General features: G+C 38.4%; 1 protein-coding gene across 2 annotated transcripts in view; it reads right to left on the bottom strand.

The window, feature by feature from the left end:
- Positions 1-2,741: 2,741 nt before the first annotated feature.
- Positions 2,742-14,720, bottom strand: part of RFX7 (regulatory factor X7) — a 149,481-nt gene continuing 137,502 nt past the window's right edge. For both annotated transcript variants that reach the window (XM_033436968.2, XM_049705966.1), the window contains 3 exons: positions 14,090-14,297; positions 10,498-10,793; positions 2,742-8,889 (listed from right to left, as the gene is read on the bottom strand). In XM_033436968.2, coding sequence (XP_033292859.2) covers positions 5,605-8,889; positions 10,498-10,793; positions 14,090-14,297 — 3,789 coding nt within the window. In that variant the 3' untranslated portion in view covers positions 2,742-5,604. The remainder of the gene's footprint in view (positions 8,890-10,497; positions 10,794-14,089; positions 14,298-14,720) is intronic.

The following is a 14,720-nucleotide window of genomic DNA, read 5'->3' as shown; positions in this document are numbered from 1 at the left end:
ACAGAAAACTCAGAATGACTTCAACCAGAAAGAAACTTCTGCCTCACATAAAACACATCCAGAGGCAACAGTCAGGACTAGTAGGGCAGCTTCCCTCACAGTCATCAGGGCTTCGGGCTCTTTCTATCTTGTTACTCCATCATCCTCTGTGGCCTTACCGCAAAGTCCAAGGGAGCTACTGGAGTTCTAGTCATCATATCTACATTCTAGCCAGCTGAGAGGAAGGAGTGCAGGAACACTTCGAAGAAACACACAAACCTTTTGATTCTTTTTGGCTGAGTACTTGGTAAGCAGCTCCACTTAGCTACAAGGGAAGCTGGTAAATGTCTTTTGTGCAGATGGCTAGGAGAATGTGTTAGTGGCAAACAGCAGTCTCTGCTACAGTGACATCACTGCATCCTGCAATCCTGTTCATTGTGCATCTTCCTCATCATATTGTAAAATTTAAAAATGGCAGATGTCTTCTCCTACTCCTGGCACAGACACTGACATATTTTAGGCACTTTATCATTTGTTCAACAAAACATTTTTTGCCTAGTTTTTATTTCCTGATGAAATTTAAGAAGTGGTTTTAAAATAGATATAATTAGGTATACCTGTAAGACGTGCTTGAAAATCTGTACGTAAAACAAAATTTTCTATTTAAATCTTACTTCTCCCTTGATTTCCAATACATTAGGGCATGTATTTCCAAGGGGGGAGAGAAGGGGAAAGGAACGCAAATAATTTAGAGGAAAGTTACAAAATACAGGCAAAATCCAAAAGCAACAAAAATGCAAAGGAAGTATAAGAAATATAAGGATCAGAGGTTAAACAGAAACAAAATTCCCAAGAAAATCAAATTTAATTTTAAATTTTAAGCCAGAATGAAAATTTCAAAGAAGCCACCAAATCAAACTACTACTGTAGGTAATTTGAACAAGTATCTTCAAGTACAGCATAATAGTTGAGAACTTGGCTTTGGAACCAAGTTAATTACAGCTCTTCCTATTATTAGCTGTTACTCCTACCAGTTAATATCTGAGCTAAAATTTTCTCACTTGAAAAATGATATTCTTTCGTAATTGTTACAATGAGAAAATCAGAATATATGTGAAGTATTTAATACAAGGTTTAGTGCAAGGAAATATTCTATATATGGTAGTAATACCATTCTCATGATACATTTCACTTATAAAACTATTTTCCCTTCTCTCTAAAATTAAGTAGTTCTTAGAAATAAAACCTATCTTGAGAGTTGTTGCCTTTTTGTTTTTCCCCTTCTAAACTTATAACTCCAGGACTAGTCATATACATATTTTTTAAAAATTCCAGATCATGTGCTATTGATAAATGATCCCATTCACAAATTTGTAATTCTAATTATTTAAAAATTCATTGATAGCAATGTGTATCAAAATAAATCTCTACAGACTCAACAGAATCAAAATCTCGGTCTTCTATGACAGTAATAGGTACTGAGGCAATTTACACTTATGATATTCCATAATATCTGATTTTCAACTCAAGAGAGGGAGGCAAGACGCAAGTTAACAGTTTACACTAGTTTACAGGCTACTTCTAAATGTAGCCCTTACTAACGACCTCTTTTGCCCAGTTCATGGATCCTCAGAGTGTGAACTCTCACCTTTTTTCTTCTAGATAGCATGCCATATATACTTCTAACTCGCACTTATCAAAGAACATGCAATCAGTTCTTCACAAGACTATGAGCCTCTCTCAAAGGTGGGCACAATATCTTAAGTCCCTGGTATCTTCTCTAGGTTATGGAACTCATTTTTGGTGGATGATAACATGCTCCTGGAAATGGGCCCCTCCCCTAGCTATAAAAGATGAGTCAAGAATCTAAACTAGTTAGTTTTATGGTGGGCCTTGACCTTCTTTTTTCTAACAAGATTAAGTAGGGGGTGGAGTGGGAGGGAGTAATGGGAGAGTATGGGAAAGATATTTTTCTCTCTGATAAAAGGCTGAGAGCTGCCCTTACCACCTTGTTTGGGATGTATGAAGATACCATTTTTGGAGCTGTGGTAGTCATCTTGTGACCATGAGGCAATGGACACAGAACAGCAACGCTGAAGCTGATGGAACACAGAAAAAAACACTGAGTCACTGAATGAACCTGAGCACCTCCTATCACCAAAATTCTTATTAAGCTAAAAATAAATGTCCTTATGGCTGAAGTCAGTGTTAGGTTTTCTCTTACTTGCAGCCAAAAGCACCTCAGATACTACATAACGCTTCTTCCTCCAGAATTTCTTATTGATTCATTATATCCATTGGTTCCTGTTCTGCTTGCCTGTTCTTCACCAAAATGCCTATAATGCTTTTGGACATAGCTGTGCTTTAAAATTTTCTGTTACTTTTCTATTCAAAGTTCCCCAAATACCCATATCTAGGTACTACACAGACTAACATTTGAAAGCAAACAGTATATGTCAGTGAACGAAAGGAAAGACCTTTTTTTTTTTTTTTTTTTTTGGACAACATAAAGCTCTATGCCATGTATCATTCATTGGTAATAAACTCTAAGTTAGTAGCAGAGTTCTGATGAACAAAATAAGATCTGTGTAGCCCTCTGGATTAATAGCAGAGAATAGATTAGCAGCACTGTTCCTCCTGATGCTGATTTTTTCCCATTTTCTCAACTTTCATGAGATCAAAGGAAGAAATGCTTCAGGTCTGTTTACAAAATGGCATGCTGTCTACATAAAACGGATCCCATAAATCACCTTAAGATCCAGTCAGTTTAATATAAAATGTTTTTAATTGTTTTTGAAAACATTTAAAAAACAATTTTTGAGCACTTTCAATAAAAAAAGAGAACTGAAATGCTACTGCAATATTCAACTACTGTAGTTTCAGCAGGTACAACAGACAACAAAACACTGGGGAAATCTTGAATTTTTGCACTAAATGAAAACATGAAACAGGGCTTGTTTTTGTCATTTATGGTGTAGTAAAACACATTATAGTACAAGACTGTTATATGAACCTCTGATGCACTGCACAAAAAAACACTTTCCTTCTTTTCAGTTCAAAAGTCAGTGCTTATTGCAATTATATGCAAAATTATTTACTTCATGAAGTCTTATCATGATAAACAGTATGCAAAATGTTTAAAACGTCAAAACAATGAAAATAATCTGAGAAAAGAACATATTCAACAATAACTAAGCAGAATTAGTAAACATAAAAAAGCAAATAACTTGTGAATAACTATGCTTGTCTGGTTAACAATGAACCAGTTTCAGTACAGCCAAGAAAAAAAAAAAAAGTGGTTACAGGAATACCTAGTACTGTACAAGATAAGTCAATAACACTCATGCACATTTTGTGATCATGTATTAACATGGTGAAGCAAACTAAACTTAACTTTTCCTGCTGTAATATTCTCATGTAAGAGAATAAGAAATAGAAATATCTCATTGAGATTAATGCACATTGCTACATAAGACAATTTTATCTGTCACTTTGATGACATTTTGTCTTTTCATAATGAAACACATTTAAAAAGTTTAATCTGTGGACTGTATTGGTTGCATTTATCCTAAGAGATGTGCCTACCACAGGTTCAACAAATTTAGTGCAATATATGAACCCCAGAAAGTTTGCTGGACGAATTCAACCAAATTTAAAGTGTTTGCTGCAATACTGTACAGGGGGTTAAAAATCCTCCAGTCTTTATATTTTTATCAAAAAAGATTTCCATTATTTTTGTATTAGTAGGAAGTTAATAATGTAAACAAGGGATTAGAATAGCCTCAAAATCTCCTTTTCAGAGTATCTCATGTAGAAAGGCTCCCATCATTTGTTAAAAGAAATCACACAGTTTCCTTTGGGTATTGCATACTTTGGTGTGCAGTAGTGCTGTGTCTCAATGTACAGTGAAGAAATAACTAGCATCAAGAAAGAAAATCTAACAGATCATTAAATCAAGATAACAGCAAACACACACAAATGCCAATAACTAGGACATATCAATATATAAACCTCTGAGCCAAACCTAGCACCATTTATTTATCAAAATGTTAATACCCTACTTTGCAAATTTATTGAACAATGAAATCTTATTAAATTAAACCCTTCATCACATTTGTTAAATATTCATGGATTGTAGTCTTCTGATTGGCTTACTAATTAAGGTAAAGGAAAGCTTAGCTAGGCTCAAGGTAGCATAGAAATGGTTTAATGTTAGCTTTAAAAACTTAACGGCAATTTTTAAGTCTATTTGAAACTGATCTTGAAGCTCACTTAAATGGAGCTGTCAACTAATGAGAAGATTTGTATCAGCATGAAATTCATAAATAATTATTCACAAAACAAAATGGGAGCCACAGAGAGAAACATTTTAAAACAAATCCTGAGTGCTTCTTTTGCAATTGTGGTTATCACAATAAATAAAAATTAAGCATGTTATAAAATGCTCCTCTTCTTCAAGTACTATTGATACCCCCTTTGTTTTATCAGAGATACAAAGATTTGTGACTTCAGACCTCAGGTGGTGAAATGTTTTCTGTTTAGTTTTTTATGTTCTCTCCTGCTTATTTGTCTTTCAAAGGGATTCCCATGATCAAATTGCATTTCTATATTCAGGAGCAGTGAAGGAGTCAGTCACTAAATCGAGGACTTATAATTAAAACCCTTCAAAATAAATCTTAAATAGAATTTTAATATGTGCATGCAGACATACTGTGATGAAACTAAGAAAATGCTTTTAGTTTCCTTCTAAATTCCCCTATCTCAACTACCAAATAATAAAACATAAAATATTCTTCTAACATGCTTTTATTTATTCTATTAAATTACAATGTTTGGAATTACGTACTTGTTTTGTGTGTGTGTGCACGTGCGGGCATGTCTCTGTGTAAGCTCCATGTTAAAATCAACATTTTAAAAGAAGACTAATGCAAGGTCACAAATATAAATGGCTACTAGTTTTTTCCTTTTAAATATTTTAGCGCAGCTTTTGCTTTCCTTACATTAATATTTAATTTTCCATTATCTTCTCCTATTTAAGCCCTTCGTTGCAGGTGCAAATGGTACTGAAGTCCCAGAAAGTCCTACAGAGATTTTTTTTTCATTCTACAGTAGCTCTATGCTTCAAGCCTAAATATTTATAATAACCTGAATATTATCCCTGTTCAAGGAAGACCTTCTTGTCTACAGTTCACCTTAACTATGATTTCATATCTAAATGATAATGCCAACAACAAAAAATATCCTATACCTAAAATCAATGGTTTCCTCTAAAATCTGTGCAGATCAACCAATGAATTAAAATAAACTTATACAAAATAAAGATCTAGACTGCTCTCGTAAAAGCTGGTTATTCTTTTGCTTACTAGCAAACAATGTGATTAAATGGGGAACATTATAAAATTGAAAACCTAATATTTGTTTTTCTACAGCCTACTCTCTTCAGAAACTTGTTAAGAGCTGAGGCGAGTCTAACCATTTCCTACTGAAGAAGAAACCGCTTCTGCAGCAAACTCTTAAAATGTCACAATTAATAGTAAGTGTTTCTGCTGCGGGAGGCACTTCCATTAAGACAAATACAATACATATGTCTTTCGATACAGTGTGCTACATATTATAAAATACAATTTAACCCAACATTTCAACAGTAGGGTGGTCCTTGCTTTCTATCCATTCAAAACCTGATGAAGTCATAGAGCTCATGGATTCACTGCAAATTTGTTGAAATAATGGGTCATTCTTTAATTCTTCCAGTGTAGCTTCATCATCTTGTCCCTGCTGACGACCTGGATCAAACAGTAGATTTGGATCTAAAGCGTTCAAATCATTGATGCTGCCTGAGAGCTCAGAAGACAACCTGATGTCGCTAGAAAAATCAGATGCAGGATTACTGAGATCAGATGCTACCTGACCTACCAGCTGCTGGTTGGTTTGCAAGCTGTCTCCACTCAACAGGTCTTTAACAGTGCTACTGAAATCTAATTGTTGCTCTCCAATTTCTGATTGTGCTTGATTATCGCCAGGAGAAAAACTGATCTGATCGGTGCTATTACTTTTGGTGAGGTAAGATGGTGCTTGGAATTCATAAATAGAAGTGCTGGAATCGATCATATTCTGCGGATTGGCACTAGGAAAGACAGTGGAAGTTTCCAAAATCTGAGTGAGATTCATCCGGGCTGTATAATTGGAGGGCAGGTTGTTCATGCCCAAACCTCTCACTGCATCATCATTGTCAGAATCAAGTTTACTCAACAAAACATTGGTTATTTTTTTACTGTTTGTTTGCTTCTGAAGAGCATTTGGGAAGGCTGTTTGCATCATGACTGTCAATGGAACCGACTGACTTCTTTGAGCTATGTTGTTAGCACATGCATCCGTGTGAACGTTTGTGAAAATATGAACTTCAGGGGTTACTGGACTTCCAAAGGGGGTCACATTAGATCGGGGGATATTAGATACCGGGTAGAGGGTGCTTCCACTAAGATTACGTTGGCGATGAACAGCAGGGCTCACGCTTCGGCACCGGAAGTTGCTGCTGGCCGAAGAGTTAGTTCCTTTATTATCAAGAGGGGCAGGGACCGCAAAGCCCTCCTGTTTGTTGGTGTTACTTACAGTGGCACCTTGATGCTGCACAGGAGAGACAGGAGTCAGACGACCAAAATGAGTGTCATGATGTCTGGATTGAGACTGGTAGGACTGTCCAGGCACAGCAAAAGCATGAGGTTTCCTGAAACGGTCTTCCACTAGTTCCTGATAGCTTGGGAGAATGCCATGGCCAGAAACGGATGAATTACCAACCCCACTATACCCATTATTCATCCATTCAAGCTTGGTTTTGTCGGGGTGTGTGGCCATGGGTCTCTGCATCGGTTTCACAGGACTACTTGAGACAATGCTGGCGTCATGATATGCCATACTGGAGCTTATTGGGGTAAATGCAAATGGATTCCTGCATTCCACGGGGCTGGGAGGGACACTGCTGCTGCAGTTAGAATGGGGAGTACCGATGGGTGTATGTCGGCTACTTCCTAAAGCACTATCCACGGGCGTGGTCTGGGCCAACCTGGAGCAAGGGCTCTCCCGTGACAGGCTCTGAGACCCAGCAACCACTTCAGATGTAGGGGTGGGGGTGGGGGTGGGGGTCGGGGTCGGGGTGGGGGTCGGGGTGGGGGTGGGGATCGGAGTGCCATTGCTACGGATGGGGTGATAGAAGTGGGTGCTGGGGGCGTGAGATGACGCTGGAGCGCCTGGAGTCACAGACTGACTCTGAAGGGTCATTCCCAAACAGTTACCGTAAGCATGGGAATTGTTCATTGACATCTGCTGCTCCATGAGTACCAGCTCCTCTACAATACTGTCCTGTGTAAGCTCCTCATCGAAAGGAAAGTAGCTTTCATTTGCTTGGGAAACAGAAGGCTCGAACTCCTTCAGTTCGGACTGTAGAGGTAACTGATCTGAAGACTGTGCTTGCATTTGACTCAAAGAAGATTCTTGTATCTGGCTGTGTAGTTGCTGGGAATACGTGTCCTGTGGCATTCCTTCTAATTCCCAAACAGACTTCTCTAAGTCATTGATATCAGAGTGCTCAGGAACTGTCATGACACTGATATCTTGCTGTTGTTCACAGCCGGCAGATAGAAACTCAGAATCCTTAGTGACCTGTTGCCATTCATTTGGATTAAAGCTGCCATGCGATTTTGAATCACTGTCCAAGAGAAAGACACTGCCTTCAAGCTTTACTTTTATATCTGGAGATGATGATGGTGTGGTTTGCTGTTCTGAAGCTAAATCACTGGTAACAAGAGCAGAGGAATTCACTTGCTGAGGATGACTTGCCACTACGTGTGAGTTAACATTTGTTGATACCTTGCTAGGAATCTGAGAACCTGCTGCTGAACTTTCCGTTTTCCCTGAATGTGGAACCTTTTGGTCCTTCTTAACACTGCCTGGTTTCTGACCTTCTGAGATAACTGCAGAAAGCTGTTCCACAATTGGTTTCTTTACAGGAGGCACCTGGGACTCTTGCAATGCAGAAGACAGCCGCTTTCTTGGACTTTTAGTGCATAATTTAGGGTCTTTATTTATTGAGTCACCATTAGATGGTGAGCTGGTGCTGGTGAAAGTTAAGTTCTGAGTGGCAACTGAGAGAGTGATAGTGCTTTGATTATTGCCTGTTGAAGTGCCTGGCAGAATTTCATTACAGCGATTTTTACATTTGGTCCTCTGGTCACAGACCTTAGTTGCTTTTATTTCATTAACACCTTCATTTGAAGGTTTTTGCACTACTCCCTCTGTATTACTTTTCTGCCCTGAGAGGGCACTAGGTGTTGTTTTGGGCACGTCAGCCCCATCAGAGTTCTCTTGGCACTGTACAGGATGCTCATCTGATGACATCTCAGGTTCCATTTTGACTTCCACAGCAGATGGTCCCCCGGTGCTGCTGGTCCTGGATCCAGGAGACTGAAGTGAAACAACAGAACCATTCTTGATCTGTGGAATGGTCCTTGATTCTTCCGTTGTCGCTGCAGCACTGTTTACTGAGGCAGAATGTTTCAGAGGGGCACTACTGTTGCTGGGTGTGAGGGATATTGCTGTCATTTTCACCACATTTAGAGAACTCACGTGTGACGTGGGTACAACAGCGGTTTTGATGGGACTACTAGTAAAGAGGACAGTAGTTGGAGAGCGGATGGTGAGGGCACTGGTGTTGGCTGGTTTGGGTAAGATCTGAGGGTAGCGGTGCCGGGCAGAGCGATCCCCCCCAGGACTGGCTGGGACGTGCTGAGGAGTCTTTGGTGCCTGCTTCACAGACTGCATGTGCTGGGTGACCACCTGTACATTGAGGGGAAGAACTTTGCCGTCAGAAGAACTCATTGGACTTGGTGAAGTTACCAGTTGCCTGGTCCGTTGGACCTGTTAAAAAGGCGGAAAACAAAAATATCAGATGTAACAAGTCTAGAATATAAATAGCAATTCATATATTCATTAGTATTAAGGCATTTAATACATGTAATGCTAAAAAGAAAAAAAAAGACAGTTCGTATGTTAGACAAGTTTTTAGACCAGATTCGATAGGATCAGACAAGTAAATACTATAATAAATGCAACATAGTGTAATACAGTTACCAAATACAATGATATCTAAGAAGAGAATTATTAAGACTTCAATGAAAAACTTCACATTTGTGATGAATACTTGCTAAAACAATGAATTTGAAGGAGGTTATAGGGAGCGGAAATAAAATCTTGAAGAAACATGCAACTATAAAGGTATCTAACTGGAGTCTGTGGCAAGATGACTCACTCACAGGGGAGACTGTCTTATAAATGGATCTACCTTGGGCATTACTAATAAATCACTGCGGATAAGGTCTCAGATAAAACTACTGCCTTCCCCAGTTTGCTCTACAATGAATAGTGCAAGAGTATGGTTCCCAGGTATTCCATGTTTCAATAACATGATGATGACGATGATAAGGATAATGATAAGAACAGGAAAAACCACAAGATACTATATTTCCCTAATAACATCATAAATAACAACATAAAATACCATCTTGCTTTAGCATGATGCACTCTCATTTTATTTTTATTTTTTTATTTTTAAACATTAAAAAAACATTTATTTATTTATTTTTGGCTGCTTTGGCTCTTTGTTGCTGCGTGTGGACTTTTCTCTAGTTGCGGCGAGTAGGGGCTACTCTTCGTTGTGGTGCACGGGCTTCTCATTGTGCATGGGCTTCTCATTGCGGTGGCTTCTCTTGTTGTTCGGCATGGGCTCTGGGAGCACGGGCTTCAGTAGTTGTGGCATGCGGGCTCAACAGTTGTGGCTCACGGGCTCTAGAGCGCAGGCTCAGTAGTTGTGGTGCACGGGCCTAGTTGCTCTGTGGCATGTGGGATCTTCCCGGACCAGGGCTTGAACCCGTGTCCCCTGCACTGGCAGGCGGATTCTTAACCGTGGCGCCACTAGGGAAGCCCATGCACTCTCATTTTAAAAGCCTCTTCATCATAAACTCAGTTGTGTGAGACAGACAAGTAGACCATAACCTCTATTTGTTGATAAGGAAAGAGACTCAGAGTAGCTTAGAGACTTGACCGAGGTCCCACCATTGAGACAAGTCTATGTTAATGTACTACCAACACATATTACAATTTTGCTCCATCTGAATGTTAAAAAGGAAACAAATATAAACCAAAAAAAGTTTGCAATTTTGTCACCTTTGCTTGGCTAGAGATGAAACAACTCTGAAAATGACTCATCTCTTACATAAAGCTCTGACTGGTTATGTGCAAACTTGTATGTCTTGTAATTGCACTTCCGTTCCTTTTATAGCTCACGCTGTAATCAACAACGTATATCCTGAATAAAAGAACCGACTGAAGTGAAATCTGTGTGTGGTCACAAAATCAGTTTATAACTGAATCTACACCTATACTTGCCTCCTTCTTCTGTGCCACTTTTAACTAAACAACTGACTTCCCACAATCCCAGTAAGGCCAAATGCTATTTAATGATATTACCGGAATGGGACTAGGGACAGCTGCCACAACGATACCAATAGGCTGAGGAGAGAGGATTGCAGGATTTCCATTAGAAAGACTAGTCACTCCATTGGTTGTAGCGCCTTCTGATTTTTTTGCTGAGGATTCTCCTGGCAAAGGGGATTGTAGTTTCTGTTCTTGTTGTTTCTTTTGGATTTTCCGTTGCAACTGCTGTTTAGCGTCAATAGGAGATGGCAGAGTCTTCACTTGAGGCTGAAAGGAATTACTTTCAGCTGTAGGTATAAAAGCAGAAGGCTGGGTAATTCCTTTAATTCCTGAAAATAAACAGAAAGTAAAGCTAAAATACTCCTCTTTATAGAAAGCGGTTACAACTCAATTTCTAAGACTATGTAGCCATTTACTGGACAAAGCAACCAAACCCAGCAAATTTTAACTCACAGTTTCTTTATGAAGCATAAATATTACACTTCCAGTTTATAAACATTTGTCAATATGGTTTTAACTGACACCTTAAAATACGGTTCAACTTGGGTGACAGCTGTAGTTATATCTGCAATAATAGATGAAGATTTTGAAAAGAGTAGTAGCTATGTCACTAATGTGCAAAAGCTAAGATAAATGCCAAGAGAGCATGTTTTACATATTATCAGTAGATGTCAGAAAAATCTTCCTTCCCCCTTCTCTAATTAAGAAATTCATGCATTTTCATGATTTTAATACTCAGTCCACAAGGGGTACTCAATAAATATTTGCTGAAACCATCCATATCTTAGAAAAAAATTGTACGGGGAAAACAAGTCTTTAATTCTACATGAATTTCACGAAAACAGGTAATACAATTTTAACCGCTTTAATTAATTAATTATTCCAGTATGACCTAGGAGAAATTAAGCAGAGCTTCTTAATAAGACTAAGGTTAAGATATTCTAAAAAAGGGTCACTGAGAAAGCTTTTTAAAGTAGTAGTAAGATCAACACTGAGGAAAAGGGATGATAAAATAAGGGATAAATTTTAAGAAAACTTGATTATGTAATACAACTAATTTTTCAAAAGCTCATTTCACATTTAGGGAGTGGCATTAAGATCATTAGATAGTGAGCAGGGGTCAGTAGAAACAGTGGAGAGAGGCAAAGGGAGGACACCCCTGTCCTGCTGGCACATCCTGACCTTCCCTTCCCCAGCCGTTTCTGCTTTTCATCTTGTCAACAGCAACAGCTTCGTGAGTGGGAGGCGGGAAGGAGAGAAAGGGACTGTAAACTCTAACCCACACACTCACTGCTCAACAATCCCACATGTTCTGACCGCCCTTTTATCACCTAAGTACTATTCTTTCTCCTCAAATCCAACTCGAATTGCGCTGCTCCCATCCAGTCCGCAGCCTCGGCTCTGGCTGCTCAGCACCTGAACCCGAAAGCCTGTGCCAACCGCTCAAGCTCGCTGTCTCATGCCTCCTGCTAGGGTTTCTGGACAGGCATGAGTTCCAAGCAGCTGCTTACAAAGGACGTCTGTAATACAACCTGTTCTTAATATGGAGACGATATTTACAAAAAACCAAGTGCACCTTCAAAGGAAGAAGATTCATCACTACCAAAGATATTTTTAAAAGTGGCAATGGGGCTTCCCTGGTGGTGCAGTGGTTAGGAATCTCCCTGCCAATGCAGGGGACACGGGTTCGAGCCCTGGTCCGGGAAGATCTCACATGCTGCAGAGCAGCTAAGCCGTGTGCCACAACTACTGAGCCTGAGCTCTAGAGCCTGTGAGCGGCAACTGCTGAGCCCAGGTGCCACAACTACTGAAGCCTGTGCACCTAGAGCCCACGCTCCACAACAAGAGAAGCCACCGCAATGAGGAGCCTGTGCACCACAACGAAGAGAAAGACACTTGCTGCAACTAGAGAAAGCCTGCATGCAGCAGCGAAGACCCACTGCAGCCAAAAATAAATTTAAAAAAAAAAGTGGCAATGGCTGAGAACGAAATTTCAGAAGATTGTTAAAAAAACAGTCAGCCTCCCGAGCTACTTTCAAAAAGTGAAAATGCCTACTTATATATGTGATTTTTAGTATTTTGGTTTAAAAAATATACCTTTCTTCACACTTAGCCTTAAAAATCCATTCATTCAACATTTCTTTCAGTGAGACTATGTGAATAATGTGGGAAATAAGAAGATATAGATGTCTCTGTTTCTTTACCCCATGATACCTCCTAAGTCCTCAACTTGTGGAAGTACTCTTCTGGGTGTCAGTAGGGGTAGCAGAAAGAGAACACAGAAAGCTGAAGGGCCCAAATCTTTTAGAACCTCATTTTGCCAGAAGCTAGGAAGACAGTCTGGTGTAAAGGAGTAACCTGGGTTTTGGAGAAGGACAAACCAGGATTCAAATTCTGGCTAATTCCACTACTTATTTGACTATGGACAAATTACTTAACCTCCCTGAATCTGTTTCCCGATCTGTAAAATGGGAATAAATATCCCCTACCTTACAGGACCGCTGGGAGAATAAATGAGGTAACAGATGTGAGCTATCTAGCTAGATAAGGCTGCCTAAGCACTCTTCTGCCCCTGTGTAACTACATAACTATACAGATTAGAGCCATCCATTTTATATCGAGACAGGAAAAACTATGAGGAGGCTCTTGTAAAAAGCTATTTTGCTGATATTTATGGTCCTCAATTGACAATAAAATGAGAGAACAGAACAATCTCTCTCACACACATACTGCAAATGCTTAAAGCTTCTGATAAATTTAAACAGAGAAAAAGGATTCCTTATTAAAATAATGAAGTTAAGATAGAAAAGTAAAGTCATTTAAGAGTATAATTATAATTCTGGCTGTGATAAATCTACTGTTTCATATTAATAAATTTTTTATAGAAGTTATAATTTCCTAGAGTAATAAAAAAATGTATTCACTCTTTTTTTAGGTTTATAAAGTATGACTGAAATAAGACATTTTAAAAATTTCATTAAAATAGATACTTTACACAGCTATTAATTTAGGAGGGAGTTATTATTCCAACGATACTGTCAGTCCTAATACTGTTAATTCTTAAGTTGCTATCTGAATAAAAATACTCATCTGAATGCATATTAAAAAAATCACTCTTGCTATTTCATAGTAATGCTTCACATGGTTTATTTTTTGTGAGACTAAGGTACCTTTCACATTGTCCAAAGATCATTTCACTTATAAGTATTAGTTTTGGGGATAGGAGTCTTAGCAAGTAATTAAAAAACTTAATCTTACTTTATATTTGTAATATTTAATTTATCAATTTAGAAATACATATATACTTAAAAGTACACATACACATCTTCTTTAAACTTTAAAACAGCAATGGAAAAATTAATGAAATACCAACTAGGAAATCATAAAAGTTTCATACTTAAGCAGAGCAACATACAAAGCTATAACTTAAAGTTTATCATGAAAGAACTATTATTATTTTTGTTAGCTCAACAAGCCCATCTGAATTTAGTATTAAGGGAAGTAAGAGTGGACGCATACAAATACTAAAAAGACAAAGGAGGTTTTTAGCTAAGCTCTTCTTTTTACTACCAACTCTAAAGACAGTTAACACCCTGTCAGTTTTAGCTTGTTAATAATTTTGTACCTGGTGGTGCTGCGGCCATTACAGTTAGAGCTGCCATCGACTTGGTGCCTATATAGTGACTTTTTACAAGGAAGCGGGCTAATTCCAAGACCGTGTCAAATGGCTGACTTAACACTTTCTGGGCCCATTCACACACAAGACGGCAAGCAGAAGTGATAACTTCCTCATCAATATTTTGAAGCTGCCCAGAAGGTTCAGCTCCTTCCAACTAAACAAAGGAAAAAGGAAAAAACTTTTAAAAGAAAGTTCAGAGAAATTAAATTGAAGCACACTTAAGATACATGTTCTTAATCAGAGGACACAATATAAAACTATTGAGTCAAAGTAGTACTAAGTGAGTGGTACTGGCAGGCATAAAAGTACTGCAAATATGAGGTCTATGCCTATACCCACTGGTGCACAGCCACCAGCAGTGTTGTGAATATAACATTTAAACATATATTGTTAAACATATATGGAGACTAACAGATCTTCTGAATTTTTTAAAAAGCCTTTTCTAACATCAAGAAAACAAGCTATGCCATAAGCCGTATTTCCTCTTCTGAAAACATTCGTTCTACACGTTATTCTATAACTTAAATTTTCCTCTTGACAATATATACCATAGATATATCTACCAATCAGGAACTTT

This window comes from Orcinus orca, chromosome 2 (genome assembly GCF_937001465.1).
Source record: "Orcinus orca chromosome 2, mOrcOrc1.1, whole genome shotgun sequence".
NCBI lineage: Eukaryota > Metazoa > Chordata > Mammalia > Artiodactyla > Delphinidae > Orcinus > Orcinus orca.
Note: the sequence above shows the minus strand (reverse complement) of the source record. Positions and strands in the feature narration are given on the sequence as shown.